Below are 23,020 nucleotides of genomic sequence, written 5' to 3' on the forward strand. Positions count from 1 at the left end.
AAATTTTTTCTTGCTATAGTCAGTCAGAATTCTGTATCCACTCTCTTTGACGACTGTCAGTTATTTTCCTGCACAAATAATATACCTCATCTACTGCTTTTTGTGCCTCATTTCCTAGCCAAATTCCCTCAGTACTGCCTGATATAATTTGAATGTATTCCATTACCCTTATCTTACTTCTGTGGATGCTCATATTAAAACCTCTATTCAAGGCACTATCCATTCCATTAAACTGCTCTTACAAGTTCTTTGCCATCTCTGATGAAATTGCAGAGTCACTGTCACATCTCAGAATTTTTATATCTTCTTGAAGACCTTTAAACGCTTTTCCAAATATCTTATTGGTTTCCTTTACTGTTAGCTCAATGTATAGATTGAATAACATCAGGGATAGGCTACAACCCTGTCTGATCCCCTTCTGAACTACTATTTGCCTTTCATGTCCTTTGACTTTTATAACAGCAGTTTGGTTTCCACACAAATTGCAAATAAACTTTTGGTCTCTGTGTTTTATCCCTGCTACCATCAAAATTTCAAAGAAGATATTCCAGCCAACATTGTCAAAGTCTATAATTAATGAAAGTTTCTTCAACCTATTTCCTAATATAAATAATAGTATCAGTATTGCCTCATGTGTTACTACATTTCTCCATAACCCAAAGTGATCTTCCTTGAGGTCAGCTTCTATCAGTTTTTTCCATTTTTCTGTAAATAATGTGTGTCAGTATTTTGTAACCATCCTGAAAACTCACCAGTTCACTTACTGAACGTATTATGCCAATTTATCTTGAAACACTTATTCCATTCTGTTGAGGACTTTGTGTATGAGAACTTACCAAAGAAAAGATACAGCTAAATAGTTTCATAGTCGCAAATGTTAATACAAGAATTTTATGTAGATCATGTTATAGGCATTTAAACACCATTTAGTGTGTGTGTGTTTTTTTATTTTTATTTTTATTTTACGTTGAATCTCTGAACTGATTATCATGTAGTATAACAACTATGCCTAAACTGTTTTGAAAATTTCACTACTGAAAAGTGGAGATAATAATTTGTCAAATGCTGATTTAAGTATTTTATGCAGATCATGTTCTTTTCATTCAAACATTTTTATTGTATATAGTATCACTTAATTGATTTCCTCTACTATGATGACAACTATGGCCATCAAACTGTTCTGAACATGCCCTATTTGAAGAGGAAAGATAATAATCATTTATTATTTTCTTTCTAGTACTGTAGTATCCATTGAGCAGTAAAATGTAACTGAATTATCTAAATATGTGTAATCATTATCTTGATGTGGTCCACATCCATGGCAAATTCATCCCTGTATAAATGCAGGGGACATCAAGAAATAAGTAAATAGATTCAGGTATAGTCCCTCCTGTGTAGGGTGTGTCCATGCAAAAGATGATGCATTAATTGCACCCATATGTGAACATAATTGTGGATACAACTTTGATCATTTGAGTATTTTAATCTATGAGTAACATAAATATCAAGAGAAAAAGGAAAAAAGAAAGGACATTTAGAAGAATTAAGTGGGAGAAGAGAGAGTAGATACTGCTCTGACAGATATAACATTTATAAATAACGCTTACTTATTAACCGTGGCAGGAAATCCGTGTAAGCTATGTGTTGATACTCAGCAATAACAATCCTCCGAGCCTCTTGGTACAGCCTCTCATCATCCCAGTGTGGGTTCACAGCAGACAACTGGTCAGCCACTCGGTTGTGTTCTCGCACAAACAAAATTGTCTCCAAGGCCACGAGTGGGTTCTGGTTCACACGGTCATCACCTGGACAAACAGTTCCATCCTAGAAGTTAGTCACTGTAGTTTGTGGCCACATTTTATCATACTCTGTCTAAAGAAACTAATTTTGTCACACAAACACACTCTCTCTCTCTCTCTCTCTCTCTCTCTCTCTCTCTCTCTCTCTCTCTCTCACACACACACACACACACACACACACACACACACACACACAATGCCTCTGTTTTTCTGTGAACTTTCCTATTACAACTATATCATATTTTGTAAAATATCCAAATGTGATAGAACAAAACATACATAATTTTCAGAATCAGTTTTACAAGTTGATTGTAGAGCACATATATTTGAGAAATCATCTGTTAAAAAGTTTAAATGTGGATGTTTGTGATATCTGAGTATTGCATGACTGGTTTTGCTTTTGTAGCTGACCATCTTACAATCCCTCTTTGTTCAACTGTTCTTCCAAGTCCTCTGCAATTTCTGACAGAATTACAATGTAATCACCAAACCTCAATTTTTTATGTTGTCTCTGTGAACTTTAATTACCTTTTCATGGTTTTCTTCGGTTTTTTTCACAGCCTGATCAATATATGGATTAAATAATCTTGGTGATGGGGTACAGCACTGTTCCACTCCCTTCTCAACTACTTTCATATTCTTCACCTCTTATAACTGCAATTTGGTTTATGTACAAGTTGTGGGTAACCTTTTGTATCTTGTATTCTATCCCTGCTACTTCCAGAATTTCAAAATGTGTACACTGGGCATGCAGATTTACTGTATGATTAAATGATGATGGCATCCTCTTGGGTAAAATATTCCGGAGGTAAAATAGTCCCCCATTTGGATCTCTGGGCAGGGATTACTCAGGAGGATGTCGTTATCAGGAGAAAGAAAACTGGAATTCTACAGATAGGAGCATGGAATGTCAGACCCCTTAATCAGGCAGGTAGGTTAGAAAATTTAAAAAGGGAAATGGATTCGTTAAAGTTAGATATAGTGGGAATTAGTGAAGTTCGGTGGCAGGAGGCACAATACTTTTGGTCAGGTGAATACAGGGTTATAAATACAAAATCAAATAGGGGTAATGGAGTCGGTTTAACAATGAATAGGAAAATAGGAGTGCAAGTAAGCTACTACAAACAGCATAGTGAATGCATTATTGTGGCCAAGATAGACACGAAGCCCAAGCCTACTACAGTAGTACAAGTTTATATGCTAACTAGCTCTGCAGATGATGAAAAAATTGATGAAATGTATGATGAGATAAAAGAAATTATTCAGGTAGTGAAGAGAGATGAAAATTTAATAGTGATGGGTGACTGGAATTCAACAGTAGGAAAAGGAAGAGAAGGAACAATAGTAGGAGAATATGGATTAGGGCTAAGAAATGAAAGAGGAAGCCGCCTGGTAGAATTTTGCACAGAGCACAACTTAATCATAGCTAACACTAGGTTCAAGAATCATGAAAGAAGGTTGTATACATGGAAGAACCCTGGAGATACTAGAAGGTTTCAGATAGATTATATAATGGTAAGACAGAGATTTAGGAACCAGGTTTTAAATTGTAATACACTTCCAGGGGCAGATGTGGATTCTGACCACAATCTATTGGTTATGAACTGTAGATTAAAACTGTAGAAACTGCAAAAAGGTGGGAATTTAAGGAGATGGGACCTGGATAAACTGAAAGAACCAGAGGTTGTACAGAGTTTCAGGGAGAGCATAAGGGAACAATTGACAGGAATGGGGGAAAGAAATACAGTAAAAGAAGAATGGGTAGCTTTGAGGGATGAAATAGCGAAGTCAGCAGAGGATCAATAGGTAAAAAGACGAGGGCTAGTAGAAACCCTTGGGTAACAAAAGAGATACTGAATTTAATTGATGAAAGGAGAAAATATAAAAATGCAGTAAATGAAGCAGGCAAAAAGGAATACAAACGTCTCAAAAATGAGATCGACAGGAAGTGCAAAATGTATAAGCAGGGATGGCTAGAGGACAAATGTAAGGATTTAGAGGCTTATCTCACGAGGGGTAAGATAGATACTGCCTACAGGCAAATTGAAGAGACATTTGGAGAAAAGAGAACCACTTGCATGAATATCAAGAGCTCAGATGGAAACCCAGTTCTAAGCAAAGAAGGGAAAGCAGAAAGGTGGAAGGAGTATATAGAGGGTCTATACAGGGGCAATGTTGTTGAGGACAATAGTATGGAAATGGAATAGGATGTAGATGAAGATGAAATGGGAGATATGATACTGCATGAAGAGTTTGACAGAGCACTGAAAGACCTAAGTTGAAACAAGGCCCCAGGAGTAGACAACATTCCATTAGAACTACTGACAGCCTTGGCAGAGCCAGTCCTGACAAAACTCTACCATCTGGTGAGCAAGATGTATGAAACAGGCGAAATACCCTCAGACTTCAAGAAGAATATAATAATTCCAATTCCAAAGAAAGCAGGTGTTGATACATGTGAAAATTACCGAACTATCAGTTTAATAAGTCACAGGTGCAAAATACTACTGCGAATTCTTTACAGACGAATGGAAAAACTGGTAGAAGCCAACCTTAGGGAAGATCAGTTTGGATTCCGTAGAAATGTTGGAACATGTGAGGCAATACTGACCCTACAACTTATCTTAGAAGAAAGATTAAGGAAAGACGAAGCTACATTTCTAGCATTTGTAGACTTAGAGAAAGCTTTTGACAATGTTGATTGGAATACTCTCTTTCGAATTCTGAAGGTGGCGGGGGTAAAATATAGGGAGCGAAAGGCTATTTACAATTCATTCAGAAAGCAGATGGCAGTTATAAGAGTCGAGGGACATGAAAGGGAAGCAGTGGTTGGGAAGGGAGTGAGACAGGGTTGTAGCCTCTCCCCAATGTTATTCAATCTGTATATTGAGAAAGCAGTAAAGGAAACAAAAGAAAAGTTTGGAGTAGGTATTACAATCCATGGAGAAGAAATAAAAACCTTGAGGTTCGCCGATGATGTTGTAAGTCTGTCAGAGACAGCAAAGGATTTGGAAGAGCAGTTGAACGGAATGGACAGTGTCTTGAAAGGAGGGTATAAGATGAACATCAACAAAAGCAAAATGAGGATAATGGAATGTAGTTGAATTAAGTTTGGTGATGCTGAGGGAATTGGATTAGGAAATGAGACACTTTAAGTAGTAAAGGAGTTTTGCTATTTGGGGAGCAAAATAACTGATGATGGTCGAAGTAGAGAGGATATAAAATGTAGACTGGGAATGGCAAGGAAAGCATTTCTGAAGAAGAGAAATTCGTTAACATCAAGTACTGATTTTAGTGTCAGGAAGTCGATTCTGAAAGTATTTGTATGGAGTGTGGCCATGTATGGAAGTGAAACATGTACGATAAATAGTTCAGACGAGAAGAGAATAGAAGATTTTGAAATGTGGTGCTACAGAATAATGCTGAAGATTAGGTGGGTAGATCACATATCTAATGAGGAAGTATTGAATAGAATTGGGGAGTAGAGGAATTTGTGGCACAACTTGACTAGAAGAAGGGATCGGTTGGTAGGACATGTTCTGAGGCAACAAGGGATCACCAATTTATTACTGGAGGGCAGTGTGGAGGGTAAAAATTGTAGAGGGAGACCAAGAGATGAATACACTAAGCAGAGTCAGAAGGATGTAGGCTGCAGTAGGTATTAGGAGATGAAGAAGCTTGCACAGGATAGAGTAGCATGGAGAGCTGCATCAAACCAGTCTTAGGACTGAAGACCACAACAACAACATGTGAGTGTAATAATATGCAATGTTTTTTTAGGTGAAACATCAATAAATAGAAGTAGTTTAAATTAGCCTGTGCCTACATAAAGTCTGGATCCAAAGGAAGTATGGAGAAGGTGTATTTTAATTTGTGGAGTCTAGTGCCAAGTCATACTAACGATTTTGTACCACGTGAATCAAGATATCCATGGCCGTTAAGAATTAGTGAAGTTCTAAAGTGTTGCTGTTGCTGATGTTGTTTTTGTTGTTGTTGTTGTTGTTGTTGTGGTCGTCAGTCTGAAGGCTGGTCTGATGCAGTTCTACAAGATACCCTATCCTATGCAAGCGTCTTCATATCTGAGTGACTATTGCAACCTCTGAATCTGTTTACTGTATTCATCTCTTGGTCTCCCTCTACAGTTTTTACCGCAAATGCTTCCCTCCAGTACTAAATTGGTGATCCCTTGATGTCTCAGAATGTGTCCTACCAACTGATAGCTTCTTTTGGTCAGGTCGTACCACAAATTTCTCTTCTTCCCAATTCTATTCAGTACCTCCTCATTAGGTATGTGATCTACACATCTAATCTTCAGTATTATTCTGCAGTATGCATTTCAAAAGCTTCTATTCTCTTCTTGTCTAAATTATTTATCATCCATGTTTCACTTCCATACATGGCTACACTCCATACAAATACTTTCAGAAATGACTTCCTGATGCTTAAATCTATACTCGATGTTAACAAATTTCTCTTCTTCAGAAACGCTTTCCTTGCCATTGCCAGTCTACATTTTATATCCGCTCTACTTCGACCATCATCAGTTATTTTGCTCCCCAAATAGCAAAACTCCTTTACTACTTTAAGTTTCTCATTTCCTAATCTAATTCCCTCAGGATCGATTTAATTCAAGTGCATTTCATGATCCCATTTTGCTTTTGTTGGTGTTGAGTGTACACTATATTCTCAAAAGTATCCAGACACCTATTAGTGGATATTACTATGGAGTCTGTCCTTCTTGTGCTTTTATGGTGGCTTCAACTCTGTTGGGGACACTTTTAATGAGAGGTGTCAGAATGTTTGTGGATAAATGGCTACCCATTCTTCCCCAACACCCAAAACCAGAGAAGATAGCAATGTTAGACACTGGGCTCTGGAGTGAAGTGGATGTTATAATTCATCCCAAAGGTGCTCCATTGATTTCAGATAATGACTCTAAGGAGGTCAGTCCATTACAGGAATGTTATTACACTCAAACCATTCCCTCACACATGGCGCTTTATGACACGGTGCATTGTGCAGCTGGTACAAACAGATGCCATGTCCAAACTCTTCCTGTATTGTACAAATGTATGTAATGCTGAAAATTGTGCTCATGTACTTCCACATTCAGCATTCTCTCAAGTGGAATAAAGGTACCACACATTAACTACAAAAAACAGCCACATACTGTAACAATACTTCCTCGATACTTCACAGTTGACACTACATGTGATGGCATGTAATGCTCTCTGAGCACTTACGAAACCCAACCCTTGCAGTGGACCGCCACAGGGCTCAGCAAGATTCATAATTCTAAGTCATCTGTTTCTGGACATCCTCTGTCCAGTAGCACTGCTATTTACACCACTTCATGCATCGGTTTGCATTGGCTACAATTCCAGTCCATCAGTACATAAGGTTTGGCTGGTGTCAGTTTAGCTGTGGCTGTCCCTTTGCATTTACACTCCACAACCACATCTACAACAGTTTTAACCTGTTCACTGCATTCAAGTCTCGCTTTATTACCTGTTAACTACACCTTGATGCCTCAGGAAGTGTCATTATCAGCCTATGTTTCTCTTAGTCAAGTTGTATCATGAGACCCTTTTTGGTCCAGTTTGATCTGGTGCCTCTACCTGAGTTGCCCAATGTAGTCACCTGACCTTCAGAATCATTTGGGGAGCAAAATAAATGATGATGGTCAAAGTAGAGAGGATATAAAATGTAGACTGGCAATGGCAAAGAAAGCGTTTCTGAAGAAGAGAAATTTGTTAATATCGAGTATAGATTTCAGTGTCAGGAAGTCGTTTCTGAAAGTATTTGTATGGAGTGTAGCCATGTATTGAAGTGAAACATGGACGATAAATAGTTTGGACAACAAGAGAATAGAAGCTTTCGAAATGTGGTGCTATAGAAGAATGCTGAAGATTAGATGGGTAGATCACATAACTAATGAGGAAGTATTGAATAGGATTGGGGAGAAGAGTTGTTTGTGGCACAACTTGACCAGAAGAAGGGGTCGGTTGGTAGGACATGTTCTGAGGCATCAAGGGATCACCAATTTAGTATTGGAGGGCTGTGTGGAGGGTAAAAATCGTAGAGGGACACCAAGCAATGAATACATTAAACAGATTCAGAAGGATGTAGGTTGCAGTAGGTACTGGGAGATGAAGCAGCTTGCACAGGATAGAGTAGCATGGAGAGCTGCATCAAACCAGTCTCAGGACTGAAGACCACAACAACAACAATTTTCTGGAGTAACTCATCTTTGAGAAAGGAAGTCTTCATTGCTCAAAAATGTGCTGTGGTGCACATCCACAATCATTTTGTAGACATCTGTTTAAGGAGTTGGGCATTCTAACTGCTACTTCCCAGTATATTTATTGTCACATGAAGTTTGTTGTAAATAATCCACTACCGTTCAAAAGGAGTAATGACGTACATAATTACAATACCTAAAAAAATGACATTCATTAATCCATATTAAGTTGTCTTTAGCACAAAAAAAGGTGCACAATGCTCCAACAAAAACTTTTTACCACCTAATCAGTGGCATAAAAAGTCTGACGGACAGCAAAGTAATATTTGAGATAAAACTGAAAAGGTTTCTCCTTGAAAAGTCCTTCTGTTCTGTAGAAGAATTCCTGTTATTGTTATGTATAAAAGGCGGTCATTAGGAGTTACTAACTCACATCTGTGTGTCTATATATTCAGTTTGCAGCCACATTTATTAATTTTAAATGTGAAAGTAAAACGACTCATTCCACACCATTATGAGATATCATACAATATGACCTGTGGAACATTAAACTAGCTAACTATAGATGTCTGTCAGTTCAGTTGATCCCTGCAAGTCCCTTGCTGTCTATGACAGAAGAATTTTAGGTAATTACATATGAACTGAAGTTAGAAATGATGCCATCCTCACCAGCAAGAAAGCATGTTTCATCAGAGGACACACTGCAAGAGGCTACTGAGTCGTTGACCTGGGGCAACACTTTTCTGCCATCAGCAAGGACCCGTGTCGTAAGTCGCCCTCCACTGAACTCCCTTATTCTAGATGCATGCCTCTCATCAGATCCGTACATGAAAGAAGCATCTAGATAGTGGCTTGCAGAGCTAACCTGAAATACAAAGTGACAGTTAGTAACCAGATCTAATAGCAAGTGAAGCTGTGCACGTGGAGCCATACGTACTGATTGTGCAGGGCCCAAGTATCCTCCCATTGTGTAGGTCTTCATTGTCCTCACAACACTCATACACTTTACTCCTTTTTCTGTGTAAAACTCATCATCCTCTGGTATTTTAACTGGGTAGCAGCCAACACTGATGTCCTTACACGGGAGGGGAGTGGCCTTATGTGAGCAGCACATTATGTACTGTCCATCTGAAATATACATCATAGTGTCACCAGGAAGATACAGTGATCTTTTTTTATAATTTAATGAACAAAGCACAGCTTACAGCATGGGCTTTTATTGCAACTACCAATTTACACCTCAGTAGGCCACCATCAGAAGAAAACTATGGAGACAATGTTAGCACCTGTCACTGGAATCAGTGAGCACTTGTCAAACAGATGGTACTGTGGACTGCTATCATCCTTTCCTTATATTAGATGTGAAGATGCCCATTAGAGTAAAAAAAATGTGATCTAGATTGTGGTATGTTCACACAATGCAAAATATTTTACATCATATGCTAGCCAAAGTAGTTATCACAATATCACTGCACTATGGGTGTTACAACTGCATACTTAAATGTTTTAGAAGTGCACATTGATTCTGCAACAGAACTACACTGCCGCACTCATTTCAGTATAGAAGCTGATGTACTAATGCCATACTCATTTTAGAGAAGAACACAATACACCTGATCAGCATTTCATTGCTTATTACTAGCAGGTCACTTATATTAATATACACATGTATAAATAGAAAATACTTTTACATTTGGATGTTGTTTACTCACGAAATTCTTGAATATTTATTTCAAATATCTGAAAATTTCATATATTAAGACAAAAAATGACATTTCTCAAAAATGTGAATACAATTTCAATGCTGTTTTATTAAAAATGAGACTTTTCTTGAACATATGTGATCATAAAAATGTATGAAAAATTATGTTGTAAATTGAAGAGAGTTTTTCATAGCATGAACTATATGAAATTAAATATCAAGTTTGTACACCAAAACTGCAAGTTGTAATACATTTGTAACCATTATTTTTCCTGAAATTTTTTTATTGTTAGTGTCAGTAATTTAAAATAACTGAAATTCCTTCCCTTTTCACAAAAATATTGGTATTAATGCCACTAAAGTCAAATAAAAGATCCTTCGTGATATGTGGCCCAAGTATAAAATTACTTCTATTTAAAAGTTAAAATCTGGATTTAAAAAGTTTACTCTAACAAGGTGGTTGACATTCACTGAAAATTGTATTAAAGAATAATTGTAAAAAATCCACTTTTATGACTTGTGAATATTATCTTTAGGCATTTGCAATATGAAATTTTTTTAAGCAGTAATATGTATAGAATTGTACATGTGGTTGAGCAGAGCCATTGATGGCAAGTTACTGCAGTAAAGGTTGAATTGTATTAAAGATGGAAATTGATATAAATGCCAACCAAAGAACTGAAGAAGGAGAAATGTAACTATTTAATTGAATACTTGAAAGCTCAAAAACTCGGAAATCTTTTTGCTGCAGTCATTATACCACTGAATGACTCAGCAGTTTCTCCATTAAGTTACAGACATGCTGGAGCATAAATCCTTCTTCTTCTTCTAATATTTCAGCTGTGTACCATTTGGCCATCTTCAGAAGACTGGCCCTACACTTGTCCCATCCCTTTAAACCCACGGACCATTCCGCTCTGCATGGGGCCATAAATATACAATCACCAGAGGTGTTGACTGACAGCAAAGATGCATGAGTTGCATCTGTGGTTATGTGGTTGATCTACATTGGGAAGTCAATGTATAATTCTGAGTTGCACTGTAGCAAAGTCCTTGAAAGTTTATTAAATTAAATTTTGGATTCGAAGCTTAAACTGGTATATATTTAAAATTATTCATCAAATGAATTTCAACTGCTTCTTTCACCACTGTGTCCCAAAAAGATGAAGTTGATACAAGGAGTTCGACACTTTTGTACAGCATAGAGTGACAAGTGACAATGTAGTGCTCTGCCAAGGCTGGGGGTATTGGGCTGTATGAGGCAGGTGTACCTAAAATGTTCCATGCACTTTTCAAGGACTGTATGAACCATCTGCCTGACATATGAAAGACCACACTTTCAGGGGAACTTTTAAGCCCAAGCAGTCAGTAGCATTAAATCACCTTTAGTGGAAGCCAAGAATGCTGCTGTCTTCAATGGAGGGAAAACAAACACTTATTTTACACTTGATTAGAATCTGTCATATTTTTGTTGATAGCTTCCCACCCAAGGTAGGAAAAAATGAATTAAAACTTTTCTTTGTCATCTTCTGTATTCAATAGGCCGATTTTTGGTTTTATTCATAGTTCCTTCGTATCTGCTGTGGAGAATATCCATTACCTTCAAAAGCTGTTTTTAAGTGTAGAAGTTCCTTTTGCAGACTGCCCTCATCAGCAATGAAATGTGCTCTGGGTATTAAAGTTCTGAGAACACTCATCGTCTGGGAAGTACAGTGGCAGCTGTTTGAAAATAAAGATAAATCAGCATGCATTGGCTTCTGATATACCACATATACCAAAGTACTATAATCTTTAGGCTGAACCAAAACATAAAAATAGAAGGTAACCCTCCTATACCTCCTATTTGATTTCCATTGTGAAGTGGATTTGTCAATGGATGGGGTTCAAATGGTTTCAAAATTCTTGTTATTTATCTTCACTATGGGGCCACACTATGAATGTGTCATCAACATAGTCTCAAACTACTGTGGATGACAGACTAGCAGTTTCCAGTGTCTTTTCCTCAGAGTACTCCATAAACAAATTGGACTCCAAGGGTGACAAGTGACTACCCAAGGTGACACCATCAGTCTGTTCAAAAAATTTATTACTAAATATAAAGTATGTCGAGATCATAACATGTCTAAATAAAGCTGAGACCTCTTTACCAAAACTTTTGCCAAGTAAGGGCTCTGACAGGGAAACCTCTGTGAATAAAGACATCACATCCAAGTTGACTATTAAATCAGTGATTTAACCCTTGCAATTTCAAGGTGTGGATGGGTAATTTGGGCTCATTTTTTGAAAATATTGTAATCTAATCAGTTACTTTACACACTGCCACAAAAAAAATTGTACTCCTGGAAAGATGACATCAATTTTGTTCTGATCATGGCATATGCCACCTGGAGCATAGTGGATTTACTGATAATGGTTTCAAAATCGTCCACCAACAGGAAGCATAGTAGCATGGCTACCAGAGTAACATCTGTGTCTGTCCTTTAACAGGGAATGCTCACAGCCAGGAGGTTCAGTGTGGTGCAAATGTGTGAAACAGCAAGCAACCATGACATGGAGATGCACTTGTGCTTCCTACAGCCAACTGAGTGAGTTCAAAAAGGGGTCAAATTTTGGTCTCCCATGTGGTGGGATGGTCCTTCTAGAGAACAGCTACGCAAGTTGTATGTGCTGCATCAAATGTGCAACAATGCTGGTATCTGTGAACTCGTGAACATTCTCACACTCTTAGATGAGGTTCTGGACGTCCACATAGCATAGACATGTGCCAGGATCATCGTATTGTAAGGGCAGCAGTGGCGGATTGTACAGCTTGCACAGCACAGGTGAGAGGGCTTGTGAACTCAGTCATGTCAATGTGAACTGTTACAAACCAGGTATTAGCAGTGGGACTACAATCACTCACACTCCTAGCCCATCATCCACTCACACCACAGCATCATTGATGTGCACGGGTCGACCGATGCTGTCAGAGGGTCACTGGGGAGATGGAATGGTGCACTGCAGCCTTCAGGAATGAAAGCAGATTCTGCCTGCACACTAGTGATGGACATTTGTGCATACCACATAGACCTGGTGTGCACTAGCTCATAGAGTGCATTCATCTAAGACACACTGCCCCCATCCTAAGCCTTACGGTCTTTTGTGCGATAAGTTACAACTCTCATTCATCTTTGGTGGTTCTGGAGGGAACACAATCCAGCCCACAGTACATGCAGAATGTTGTTAGGTTCATTCTTTCACCATTCTTGCAAAAGGACAATGATATGTCATTCTGACAGGATAATGCTCACTCGCAAACTGCCTGCAAAATTTGAGGTGCCCTGTGAGATGCGCAGCAACTCTGCTGACCAGAATGCTCTCTGGACTTGCTTCCAATTAAGAACTTATGAGATATGATGGGATGAGAAATGACTTGTGTGACTTGTTGACCAACACAGAACTGTGTGAAGTAGTCGAACAGGCTCGGCTCAGTGTATCTCAGGACAGTATTTGCCAACTGTATGATTGACTGGATGCCAGACTTGAAGCCTGTACTGTCACCCATAGAGGCTACACCACATACTAACATGAGTGTTGCAGCATGGTTCAATACCTGGTACCTCAGAAACACTCGTGACATTGAACTGTAAATGTAATAATTTCCTGTAGTCTGTATGCACAGTTGCAACAATAAAACTTGAGTGGATCTGAAACCTCTAAAAAAGCGGACAAATTTTTTTTCTGGCAATGTATTTCAGTTTATTGCTCATAACACATAATTTTACATGCATGTGTGTTTTCAATTAAGTATAAAGCTTTTACAATTACAATATTTTTAGTTTACATTATTTCTTATTACATTAAAATTCATGATAAATTCGGGTATTGAGTGCATTTTTGAATAAGCCGCTGCTTGACTCACTTTCTGAAAGTATCCTCTGTCGATATCTTAACTTCATTGGGTAACAAGTTATTAAAAACAGCTCCTTTGACATAGGAGCTTTCCACTGGTAATCTTCTGTTAACCATATGAGAGTCTTTTCTATGCTTTGTTTCATAGTTGTAAATGACCATGTTTCTTTTTGTGGTCTTAGTCTCTTCTTTCACTAGCATTGTAATTGCTAGTATATACATGGCATAAACTGTGAGAATATTGTGTCTAATGAATAGGGGTTTGCAAGAAGTTCGTGGTTTTACTTTTGCTATGATCCTCAAGGCTCGCTCCTGCAGTATGAAAACCTTTTTCATGTTAGTTTGGCATGTCCCACCCCACAGTACTACTTCATAAGACAAGAAAGGCTACACTAATACATAATCTACAGTCCTTAGGGTTTCAGAATTAAGACATGGTGATAATCTTCTTAATGCATATAGACTGGCTGTTATTTTTTTTTTACAGACATAATTAACTTGCTGCTTCCATGAAAGTCAATTGTCTATACCAAAACCCAAGACTATACAATCTGTATTGGTTTATGGTAGAATTTCATCAGTCACAGTATTTTGTCTCTTTGGATCGCTTGGTTTAGAATGAATAATATTAGTTTTTTCTATGTTTAATTTTAGGTTGCCTCTTTCAAAGTGAGCTCTTGCCTTTTCAATAAAGTTATGTAACTCTTCAATTAGGCTGGGCTCACTGTCTGCACAGCAGACACCAGATGTATCATCTGCATACATAATGATCAATTTCGTGTTGTCAAGAGAGCTTGGGAAATCATTTACATAGAATATGATTAGGACTGGACCTAAAATGGAGCCCTGGGGAACACCAAAATGTATATTTCTTATACTTGGCCTTCTCATCTCTAGTATATCTCCATTAGAGTATGTAATCTAAGTGCACTACTGTCTACCCTTTAAATATATTTCTAGCAATTGCATGAGTTTTCCAGTGACACCACTCTTCACAATTTTTGGTAAGAGAATGTCATGATGTACTCTATCAAAGCCCTTGAGAGGTCCAGGAGCACTCCTGCTGCTTTTGATCTTTCATTTATTTTTTCAACTACATTATGGACAAATTGTACTGCTGCTGAGGTGATACTTCAAGATCTGAAACCATGCTGAAAATAACTTAATACGTCAGCATTGTTGTAATGTTCCAGGACATTTTTAATATTATTTTCACCATCAATTTGGTGAAATTTGAGATTAGGGCAATGGGTCTGTAGTTCTGTACTTGCTTTATTTCCCCTTTTTGTGTTTTGGCTTAACTACAGCCAGTTTCAACTTGTCAGGGAACACACCATCTTCGGGAACACAGTTTGTAATTATTTTAATTTTTTCAGTTAAAACTTAACCTTAAAAAAGTTTTAGGGGTAGATTTTGCTTTTTATAGTGAATATTCTATTCAGTATTTTCAGATTCAGAAGTTTACCTGTAAATCTATATATATTTAAAAAGTATGTTGTGAGTAAAAGTGAACAACAATAAATGAAATTTCCATTTTTTAAATTTCTTGTGATGGTCGTAAAGTACCCCCAACTTGGTAGTACATGTTGTCAAAATGTGTTGATATTGCTAAGAAAGTGCTAAATGATATCAGGATCTGGACCCTGCTTCCACAGCAACCCCTCTTTAAGAAGTATGTTGTTAATATAAGTCAACAACAAATAACATTTTTTTAAAACTTTTTTCAAACTCTCCTGCAGGAGAGCTTCTGTAAAGTTTGGAAGGTAGGAGACGAGATACTGGCAGAAGTGAGGCTGTGAGCACCGGGCGTGAGTCGTGTTTCGGTAGCTCAGATGGTAGAGCACTTGCCCGCGAAAGGCAAAGGTCCCGAGTCCGAGTCTCGGTCGGGCACACAGTTTTAATCTGCCAGGAAGTTTCTCAGTAGTATTTAGTGAAAAGGACATCTTGTTCATTCCGGAGATTCCCATTTAAATTCATAGAGTATTTTCATTATACTGAAATGTAGGGCAAACCTATTGGTGACAACTATAGCAGTGCTTCAGTGTCTTCCTATAATCTGACCTGGTGGGGATTCCAAACACTTGAGGAGTACTCAATAATCAGTTATAAATAATCAGTTATAAAAGCCTACTTTACAGATGAGCTATAACCTCCCAGCACACTGAAGTTCATCATTCACCTTCAAATCAACTGAACTTACATGCTTCTTCCATTTAACATAACATTCAAGCAATACACCTAGACATTTCACTGACAACTTTGTCAACCGGCACACAACCAATACAGTATTAAAAAAATATATGATTATTTTCCCCACTCATTTGGGTTAATTTACAGAGCAAGATGCCATTCATCATACCAGATAAAAATGGAACGCAAATCATCCTGTATGCTTCTACAGCCACTGCTCACTGTATCTGTCAGTTTATGAGTATAAAGAACAAGAGCATCCTATCACACTTTGGGGTACTCTGCATGATAACTTTGTGTCTGACAAGCACTTGCTCTCCAGGACTATGTACTGGGTTCTATTATTTAAAAAGTCTTTGAGCCACTTCCCCTTCTGAGAAGCTATTGCATATACTTGGGCCTTTGTTAACAGCATTCTGTCTGGCACTGTGTCATATTTTTGCAGAAATATAGGAATAAGAAATTGGCCTGTTTCCCTTAATCCACAATTTTCAGGATACTGTCTGAGAAAAGGACATCCAAGTAATTAGCATTGCAGTGCAAGTGCACAAAATACAGGGAGTGATCAGCTAAGTAATGTGACTTTTTTTTCTGAAAGCAGGTCAGTTCTATCCAGAACTCCAATACACCATATTATTCCCCACTATTTTGGCGACAACACCCTATTCTCCAACATAATCTCCATTCGATGCAATGGCCTTCGGCCACCTCACTGGGAGGGCCTGTATGCCCACACGGTACCACTGGTCAACATCAGAGTCAATGTTTTGCTACGTCGATAACCTACCCATTATCCATCGTACTGCTTCCCATGGAGTGTTTTCTTTATTGAGCCGTACAGATGGAGGTTAGAAGGTGTGAGATCTGGGATGTAGACTGGATGAGGAAGAACAGTCCAATGAAGTTTTTTTAGCTTCTTTCAGTGCAAGACTCGCGTGAGGCCTCGCATTGTCATGGAGAAGGAAATGTTTTTGCATTTTTGCAGTGACAAACTTTCTGAAGTTGTTTCTTCAATTTCCAGAGGGCAGCACACTACACATCAGAGCTGATCATTGCACCACGAGGGAGCTCATTGAACAGAATAATCCCTTCAGAGTCCCAGAAGACTGTCACAGTGACTTTACTGGCCGAGGGTGCAGCTTTGAACTTATTCTTCAGAGGAAAGGTGGTGCAGCAGCATTCTACAGATTGCTATTTTATTTCCAGTTCAAAGGGACGAACTCATGTTTCGTCATCTGTGACGATGTTCCACAAAAAATTGTTATGATCAGTATCATAATGCCCAAGCAATTTTGGACTAATAGTCTTTCATTGCTCTTTATGGTCTTATTTTAGGTGGTGAGGAACCCAGCAGGCACACACCTCTGAGTACTGCAGTTGGTGAATGCATGTGTCAGCTCTACCAACAGAGATGTCCAGTTGAGCAGCAAGTGTTTGATTGTGATTCATTGATAACCTCAAATGAGAATGTCCACAACACTGCAAGAGTCACAGCTGTGTGCAGCGAGCTGTCACACAGGATATTAGACAGGTTTGTGTGTCCTCGGTCAGATGATGACAAATGCCTCACCCAACAACTCACTGCCCTTTTGTTCAGTGCCAAGTCTTCATAAACATTCTGCAAGCATCTACGAATATCTGTGAAGATATATGCCAAGAGAAACTCAGTGACAGCTCTCTGCTTGGATTGTACCTCCATGTCAGACGCCATTTTGAATGATATGTACAGTGTTGCCACCTATTGGAACTTCATGAAACAATAGGAGCTGAAACAGGAATACTCCATGATGTTCCACAACAAATTCTGCATTTTTGCTAACTGAAATTGGCCAAGAAAGAATGGCGTTGCATTACTTATTGTAATGCTAAGTAGTATTAAAGTGATCTACATTATCTATGCAAGGAAAGATTATGGACCGGATTTCTCATTTTCCCATTTATAAATCACATTTCATTGTTAATTGTTTGCAAGAAGATTGTGTTATCCCTCACAGAAGAAGAAGAAGAAGAAGAAGAAGAAGAAGAAGAAGAAGGAAATCTACCTACAAATTTTGGAATATGGCTGTTGCAAGACACTTGCCTGTTGAGACTGTTAATCATCCCATGGAACTGCTGCTCACTTTGGTTGGGAACCCATGAGTGTTAGGTGGATACCAACTGAATGAGTCCTGTAGGGACATAATGCCATACAGGACCTCAGCGAACCCACAGTTCATCCCAAGAAGGCAGACATATTGTTCACTCAGCCATGTAGAATTGTACTGCTACATCAGGTACTAGTATCTAGAGTCAGGAAATGGTCTTGTTTGTTGCACAGGTATTTACACACAGAGTTTGATGACACCCTGTAGCACTACTGTCTGTCAGCATGCTGATCATTGCTGTAGTTTCCTTAGATGCAGCAGCAGAGAGAGACAGTGGTGTGCCCGGTACGATGCTCAGAAATGGCTCCATGTGGTCTTTTCAGAAGACTCCCATTTCTGCTTAGATAATTATAATGGATGTAGTGACACACGGAGACTTCCAAGGGAAGTAAACATTGCCATACTGCATTTATCACTATCATACAGGTCCACAGGTGTGGTGGTATGGGTACACAAGACGATTGACTCTGGTTTCATTAGCCAGTAGTTTGGGCAGCAGCTGTAACATTTCTGACGTGTTAAGGCTGGTGGCTGTACTCTATCTTGGAGATCTCGATGATGTTATGTTCCAGTAAGATAATGCAAGGCACAAATTGTTTGTCCAATCCAGCCCTGCCTCAATTCAGAGGGTGTCCGATTGTTGGCCTGGTCAGCATGTTCTCCAAGTCCCTCACCCATGAAAGCATCTGGCTGTAGCTTATTGAGAGGCTGGTATGCTGCTAACCACCAACCACTACACATGACGAAATGTGGGAGAGAGATTAAGCTCAGTTTGAGTCAGTGCTGAGCCAGGTTAGAGCCACTACTGATGCCATGGATGGCAACTATGTGAACTAAATCCTGCACACTGTATACACCACAAATCACTTATAAATCATGAATTCTTCCTACTATAGTGTATAGTGACATTCCAATTACGTGTGTCACCACTGCCTGTGTTTGGCACCAGTGTACAATAAACACTCGCAGGTGGCAACACTATGCTGATTGCTGTTCAACAGTGGTGAAGGTGGGATTTGCATGCCAATACCTCAACTGGATGTCCATTGAGGGGTGACAGGTGGCCTTTAAAGATTAATCATGTGTTATGCTGCATTGGACAGATGGCCATTGGCATGAACAGCATGAAGCAGGGGGATACATGTTGGAGGAGGGAGCTTATGGTCTGACGAATGTTTCTCTGGCACTTTGTGGGCAATATAATTATTCTGTAAGGCAAAATGGAAAAACACAAGTAAACATATATCCTTGGGTATCATGTCCCGGCCTACATGCAGTTTGATGGCATAGATGTTGAGCTTTTGTAAAGTAGAAGCACAACTCACACACACATGACCACTGTCTCTGGCTGCTGAATCTGTGGAATTTCGAGGGCCTGAGACTCGATGGCCAGAGACAGTGGTCATGTGTGTGAGAGTTGTGCTTCTCCTTTACAAAAAGGCAGTTTTGGCCAAAAGCTCAACATGTACACTATGTGATCAAAATTATCTGGACACCTGGTTGAAAATGAATCAAAAGTTCATGGCACCCTCCATCAGTAATGCTGGAATTCAATATGATGTTGGTCCACCCTTAGCCTTGTCAACAGCTTCCACTCTCGCAGGCATATGTTCAGTCAGGTGCTGGAAGGTTTCTTGGGGAATGGCAGCCCATTCTTCACAGAATGCTGCACTCAGAAGACATATCAATCGGTCAGTGAGGCCTGGCACAAAGTCGGCATTCCAAAACATTGCAAAGCTGTTCTATAGGATTCAGGTCAGGACTGTATGCAGGCCGGTCCAATTACAGGGATGCTATTGTCGTGTAAAAACTCTGCCACACACCGTGCATTATGTACAGATGTTCAATCGTACTGAAAGATGCAATCACCATCCCCAAATTGCTCTTCAACAGTGGGAAACAAGAACATGCTTAAAACATCAATGTAGGTCTGTGCTGTGATAGTCGCATGAGAAACAACAAGGGGTGCAAGCCCCCTCCATGAGAAACATGACCACACCATAATACCACCACCTCTGAATTTTACTGTTGGCATTACACATGCTGGCAGATGACGTTCACCAGGCATTTGCAATAACCACACCCAGCTATCGGATCACCACATTGTGTACCATGATTCGTCACTCCTCACAACATTTATCCACTGTTCAATCATCCAATGTTTACAATCCTTACACCAAGCAAGGCACTATTTGGCATTTACAGGCATGATGCATGGCTTATGAGCAGCTGCTTGACCATGAAATCAAAGTTTTGTCAACTGCCACCTCATTATCATATTACTTGCAGTGGATACTGATACAGTTTGGAATTCTGTGTGGTGGTCTGGATAGATGTCTGCCTATTACACATTACAACCCTCTTCAAATGTCGGTGGTCTCTGTCAGTCAACAGACGAGATTGGCCTTTATGCTTTTGTGCTGTACGTGTCCCTTCATGTTTCCACTTCACTAACACATCAGAAACACTGGACCTGGGGATGTTTAGGCGTGTAGAAATCTCACATACAGATGAATGACACAAGTGGCACCCAACACCCGACCACGTTCGAAGTCCATGAATTCTGCGGAGCACCCCATTCTGCTCTATCATGATGTCTAGTGACTACTGAGGTCTCTGATGTGGTTTACCTGACAGTAGGTGGCAGCACAATGCATCTAATATGAAAAAAGTATCTGTGGCTGTCCGGATACTTTTGGTCACAAAGTGTATGTTGGTCTTTTTGCTGTGTCTGTCTGTGACTCAACATCTCCTCTATATGGTGAGGAGCAATATTTTTTTTTCATAATATTGTCATTACCCCATCCCGGATTTTCTATTTTTTGTTTTTGCCTGCACGCAGTTTGTTTTTCCTTGACACAATGATGTCTACCAGCTGGACAATGCAACATGTCACACAGCTCGTAGCATATACTTGTGGAGTGAAGGGCATCAGGATGAATTTACCATACTCCCCTGGCCACCAAACTCCCTGCACTTAAACCCAATTGAGAATCTGTGGGACTACCTTGATCAGGCTGTTCACAATGAGTCCTCAACTGGCTCTGAAGCTGGCATGGCTCCACAGACTGTCGTTACCTTCCATAGCCTGACTGACTGTCTTCCTGCACATCTCACAGCAGTCCATACTACTGAAGGCTGTTATTCAGGCTTCTGATGGGTTGTCACCTTAATGTGACTGGAAAGTGTAGTAAATTTTCATTAATTGGTAGCTATAGACTGGAGGATATTCTGAGCAACTTTTAGGAAACTGCATAACAATTCATTTGTTGCTGATCCACTTCTGCAACATTTTTCTGTTACCTAGAGTAGAGAAATTAAACATCCACTGTCCAGGAGGAATAAGATTCAAATTCTCATACAGCAATCCTAATTTCAGTTTTGCAGCCTCCTTTATCAATTTTGTTGAGAGACCAGGTATTCCTTCAAAACTTCCACACTCAGTCTTGTTTTCCACACCCATTGAATCTCTGCTGAGCTTTGTGTTGACTGGATGATGAACTAGAAACTCCCTTCACTCAAAGCAATTAGATGTGTAGATAAGGTAATGAGATATCACTTACTCTCTCCAAGCCAGTCTCCACTGAGAGCCCCATCATGGGTTATTAAACCACCAAACCCCATCACCATCATCGTATTAGTCTCATCATCAAAGTCACCAACTGGCAGTAAGTGCTGCCTCAGAGATCTGGCATTTGGTAGCTCTTTGCCTGTGACAGATTTCCTAGGTTCATTGATACCTGCAAGGAAACAAGTACAGTAGGAATTAATGAGAATCTCCAAAAATTCCACTGATTCAATCCCAAAGGAAAGGACAGCCACTGTAATCATCTTTTATACATTTCACATTTAAAAAAAGCTCCTAGTCTCTATGCATCAAAGAAAAACTGCAATAATACTTATAATTCAGAAAGTCAATTTTCAGAAACCTTTATGTTACAACACATTACATCTCTGAAATTCATTCATCGATTAAGTGATCATCCTTCACAAATACCATAAAGAAGAATAACCTTCAGGGATATGAAATGAGTGGAGGTATATGTTAAAATAAGACAAAGACATAACAGAAACTTAATTTGTATAGTATTGTACTACCAACAAACTATTATAGGTCCTACTTTGAAGAAAGCTGCTGTTCAACTGCTATCAGTTGCTTAATATTTACTTGATTAAAGTTGTATTATTCACAGAGAATATTTTCTACATCTGTAAATACTTATTCTATTTATAGTATGTCAGTAGAGGAAAGTGCCCTCTTATGAACACCCCGCAACCTCCTGCAATGAGGCCGACCCTCTGGTCTCTTGGCTGTGCATTCTCCTGAATTGTAATGAGGTCAAGTGTAAATATGTAAACAGCAATTTAGGCGTCTACCACTCTGCAACAGAGTGCACAAGTTACCCACTTCACTTGTTACTTGTCAGTTCATCATTACATATGTTGCCAATGGAAAAATGTATAACGTTGTGTTATATTCTCACTTGTTTCTCCCAGATATTGGAAGGTAAAGCTTTCAAGCTGTATGTGTTCTGGAATAGTAAGGTTTAAGGTTAATGTTTATTATTAACACTTTGCCATCCGCATGTCTCGTACAAATGTATTTGCTTGGCACCACCAGTGCTAATTCGGATTACTTGGCTTGCACAGCCATTCTGGACATTATCGGGAGATTATAAATTGTTAAGTTTTACTAATCTCATCATTAGTTCTCATAAGTTCTCATTCCTTTTCCCCTACTTTCATTAAATTTTGAAGATATACATACATAATTAAATACAAAATTTGTTTGTTTCATATATTTGTTTATTTGCATTGTACTTGGTACTTGTATTTCTCTTTCATATGATATCTAGAAAAACAGTCTCCAAGATGTAACACAACTCCACAATACTTGCACATTATGTTTGTTGTTCTCCTTTTTTTGTGTTTGGAACATACATGGCAGTTTCTTCATTTTCGTTTATTCATTTTGGAAATAAGTGTTGCTTCATGTGATCAGAAAGTCTGTCAACCAGATCATGAGGAGATGTACATGATGTAGAGGCAACCT

At 39.0% G+C, this 23,020-nt stretch overlaps 1 protein-coding gene across 1 annotated transcript in view; it reads right to left on the bottom strand.

Moving 5' to 3' along the window:
* LOC126106593 (peroxidase-like) overlaps positions 1–23,020 on the bottom strand; it is a 118,275-nt gene that overhangs the window by 36,583 nt on the left and 58,672 nt on the right. The window contains exons 5-8 of the mRNA XM_049912937.1: positions 21,531–21,707; positions 8,978–9,168; positions 8,710–8,905; positions 1,608–1,805 (exon numbers count right to left, since the gene is read on the bottom strand). Coding sequence (XP_049768894.1) covers positions 1,608–1,805; positions 8,710–8,905; positions 8,978–9,168; positions 21,531–21,707 — 762 coding nt within the window. The remainder of the gene's footprint in view (positions 1–1,607; positions 1,806–8,709; positions 8,906–8,977; positions 9,169–21,530; positions 21,708–23,020) is intronic.

The sequence above is a fragment of the Schistocerca cancellata genome, chromosome 10 (genome assembly GCF_023864275.1).
Source record: "Schistocerca cancellata isolate TAMUIC-IGC-003103 chromosome 10, iqSchCanc2.1, whole genome shotgun sequence".
Taxonomy (NCBI): Eukaryota; Metazoa; Arthropoda; class Insecta; order Orthoptera; family Acrididae; genus Schistocerca; species Schistocerca cancellata.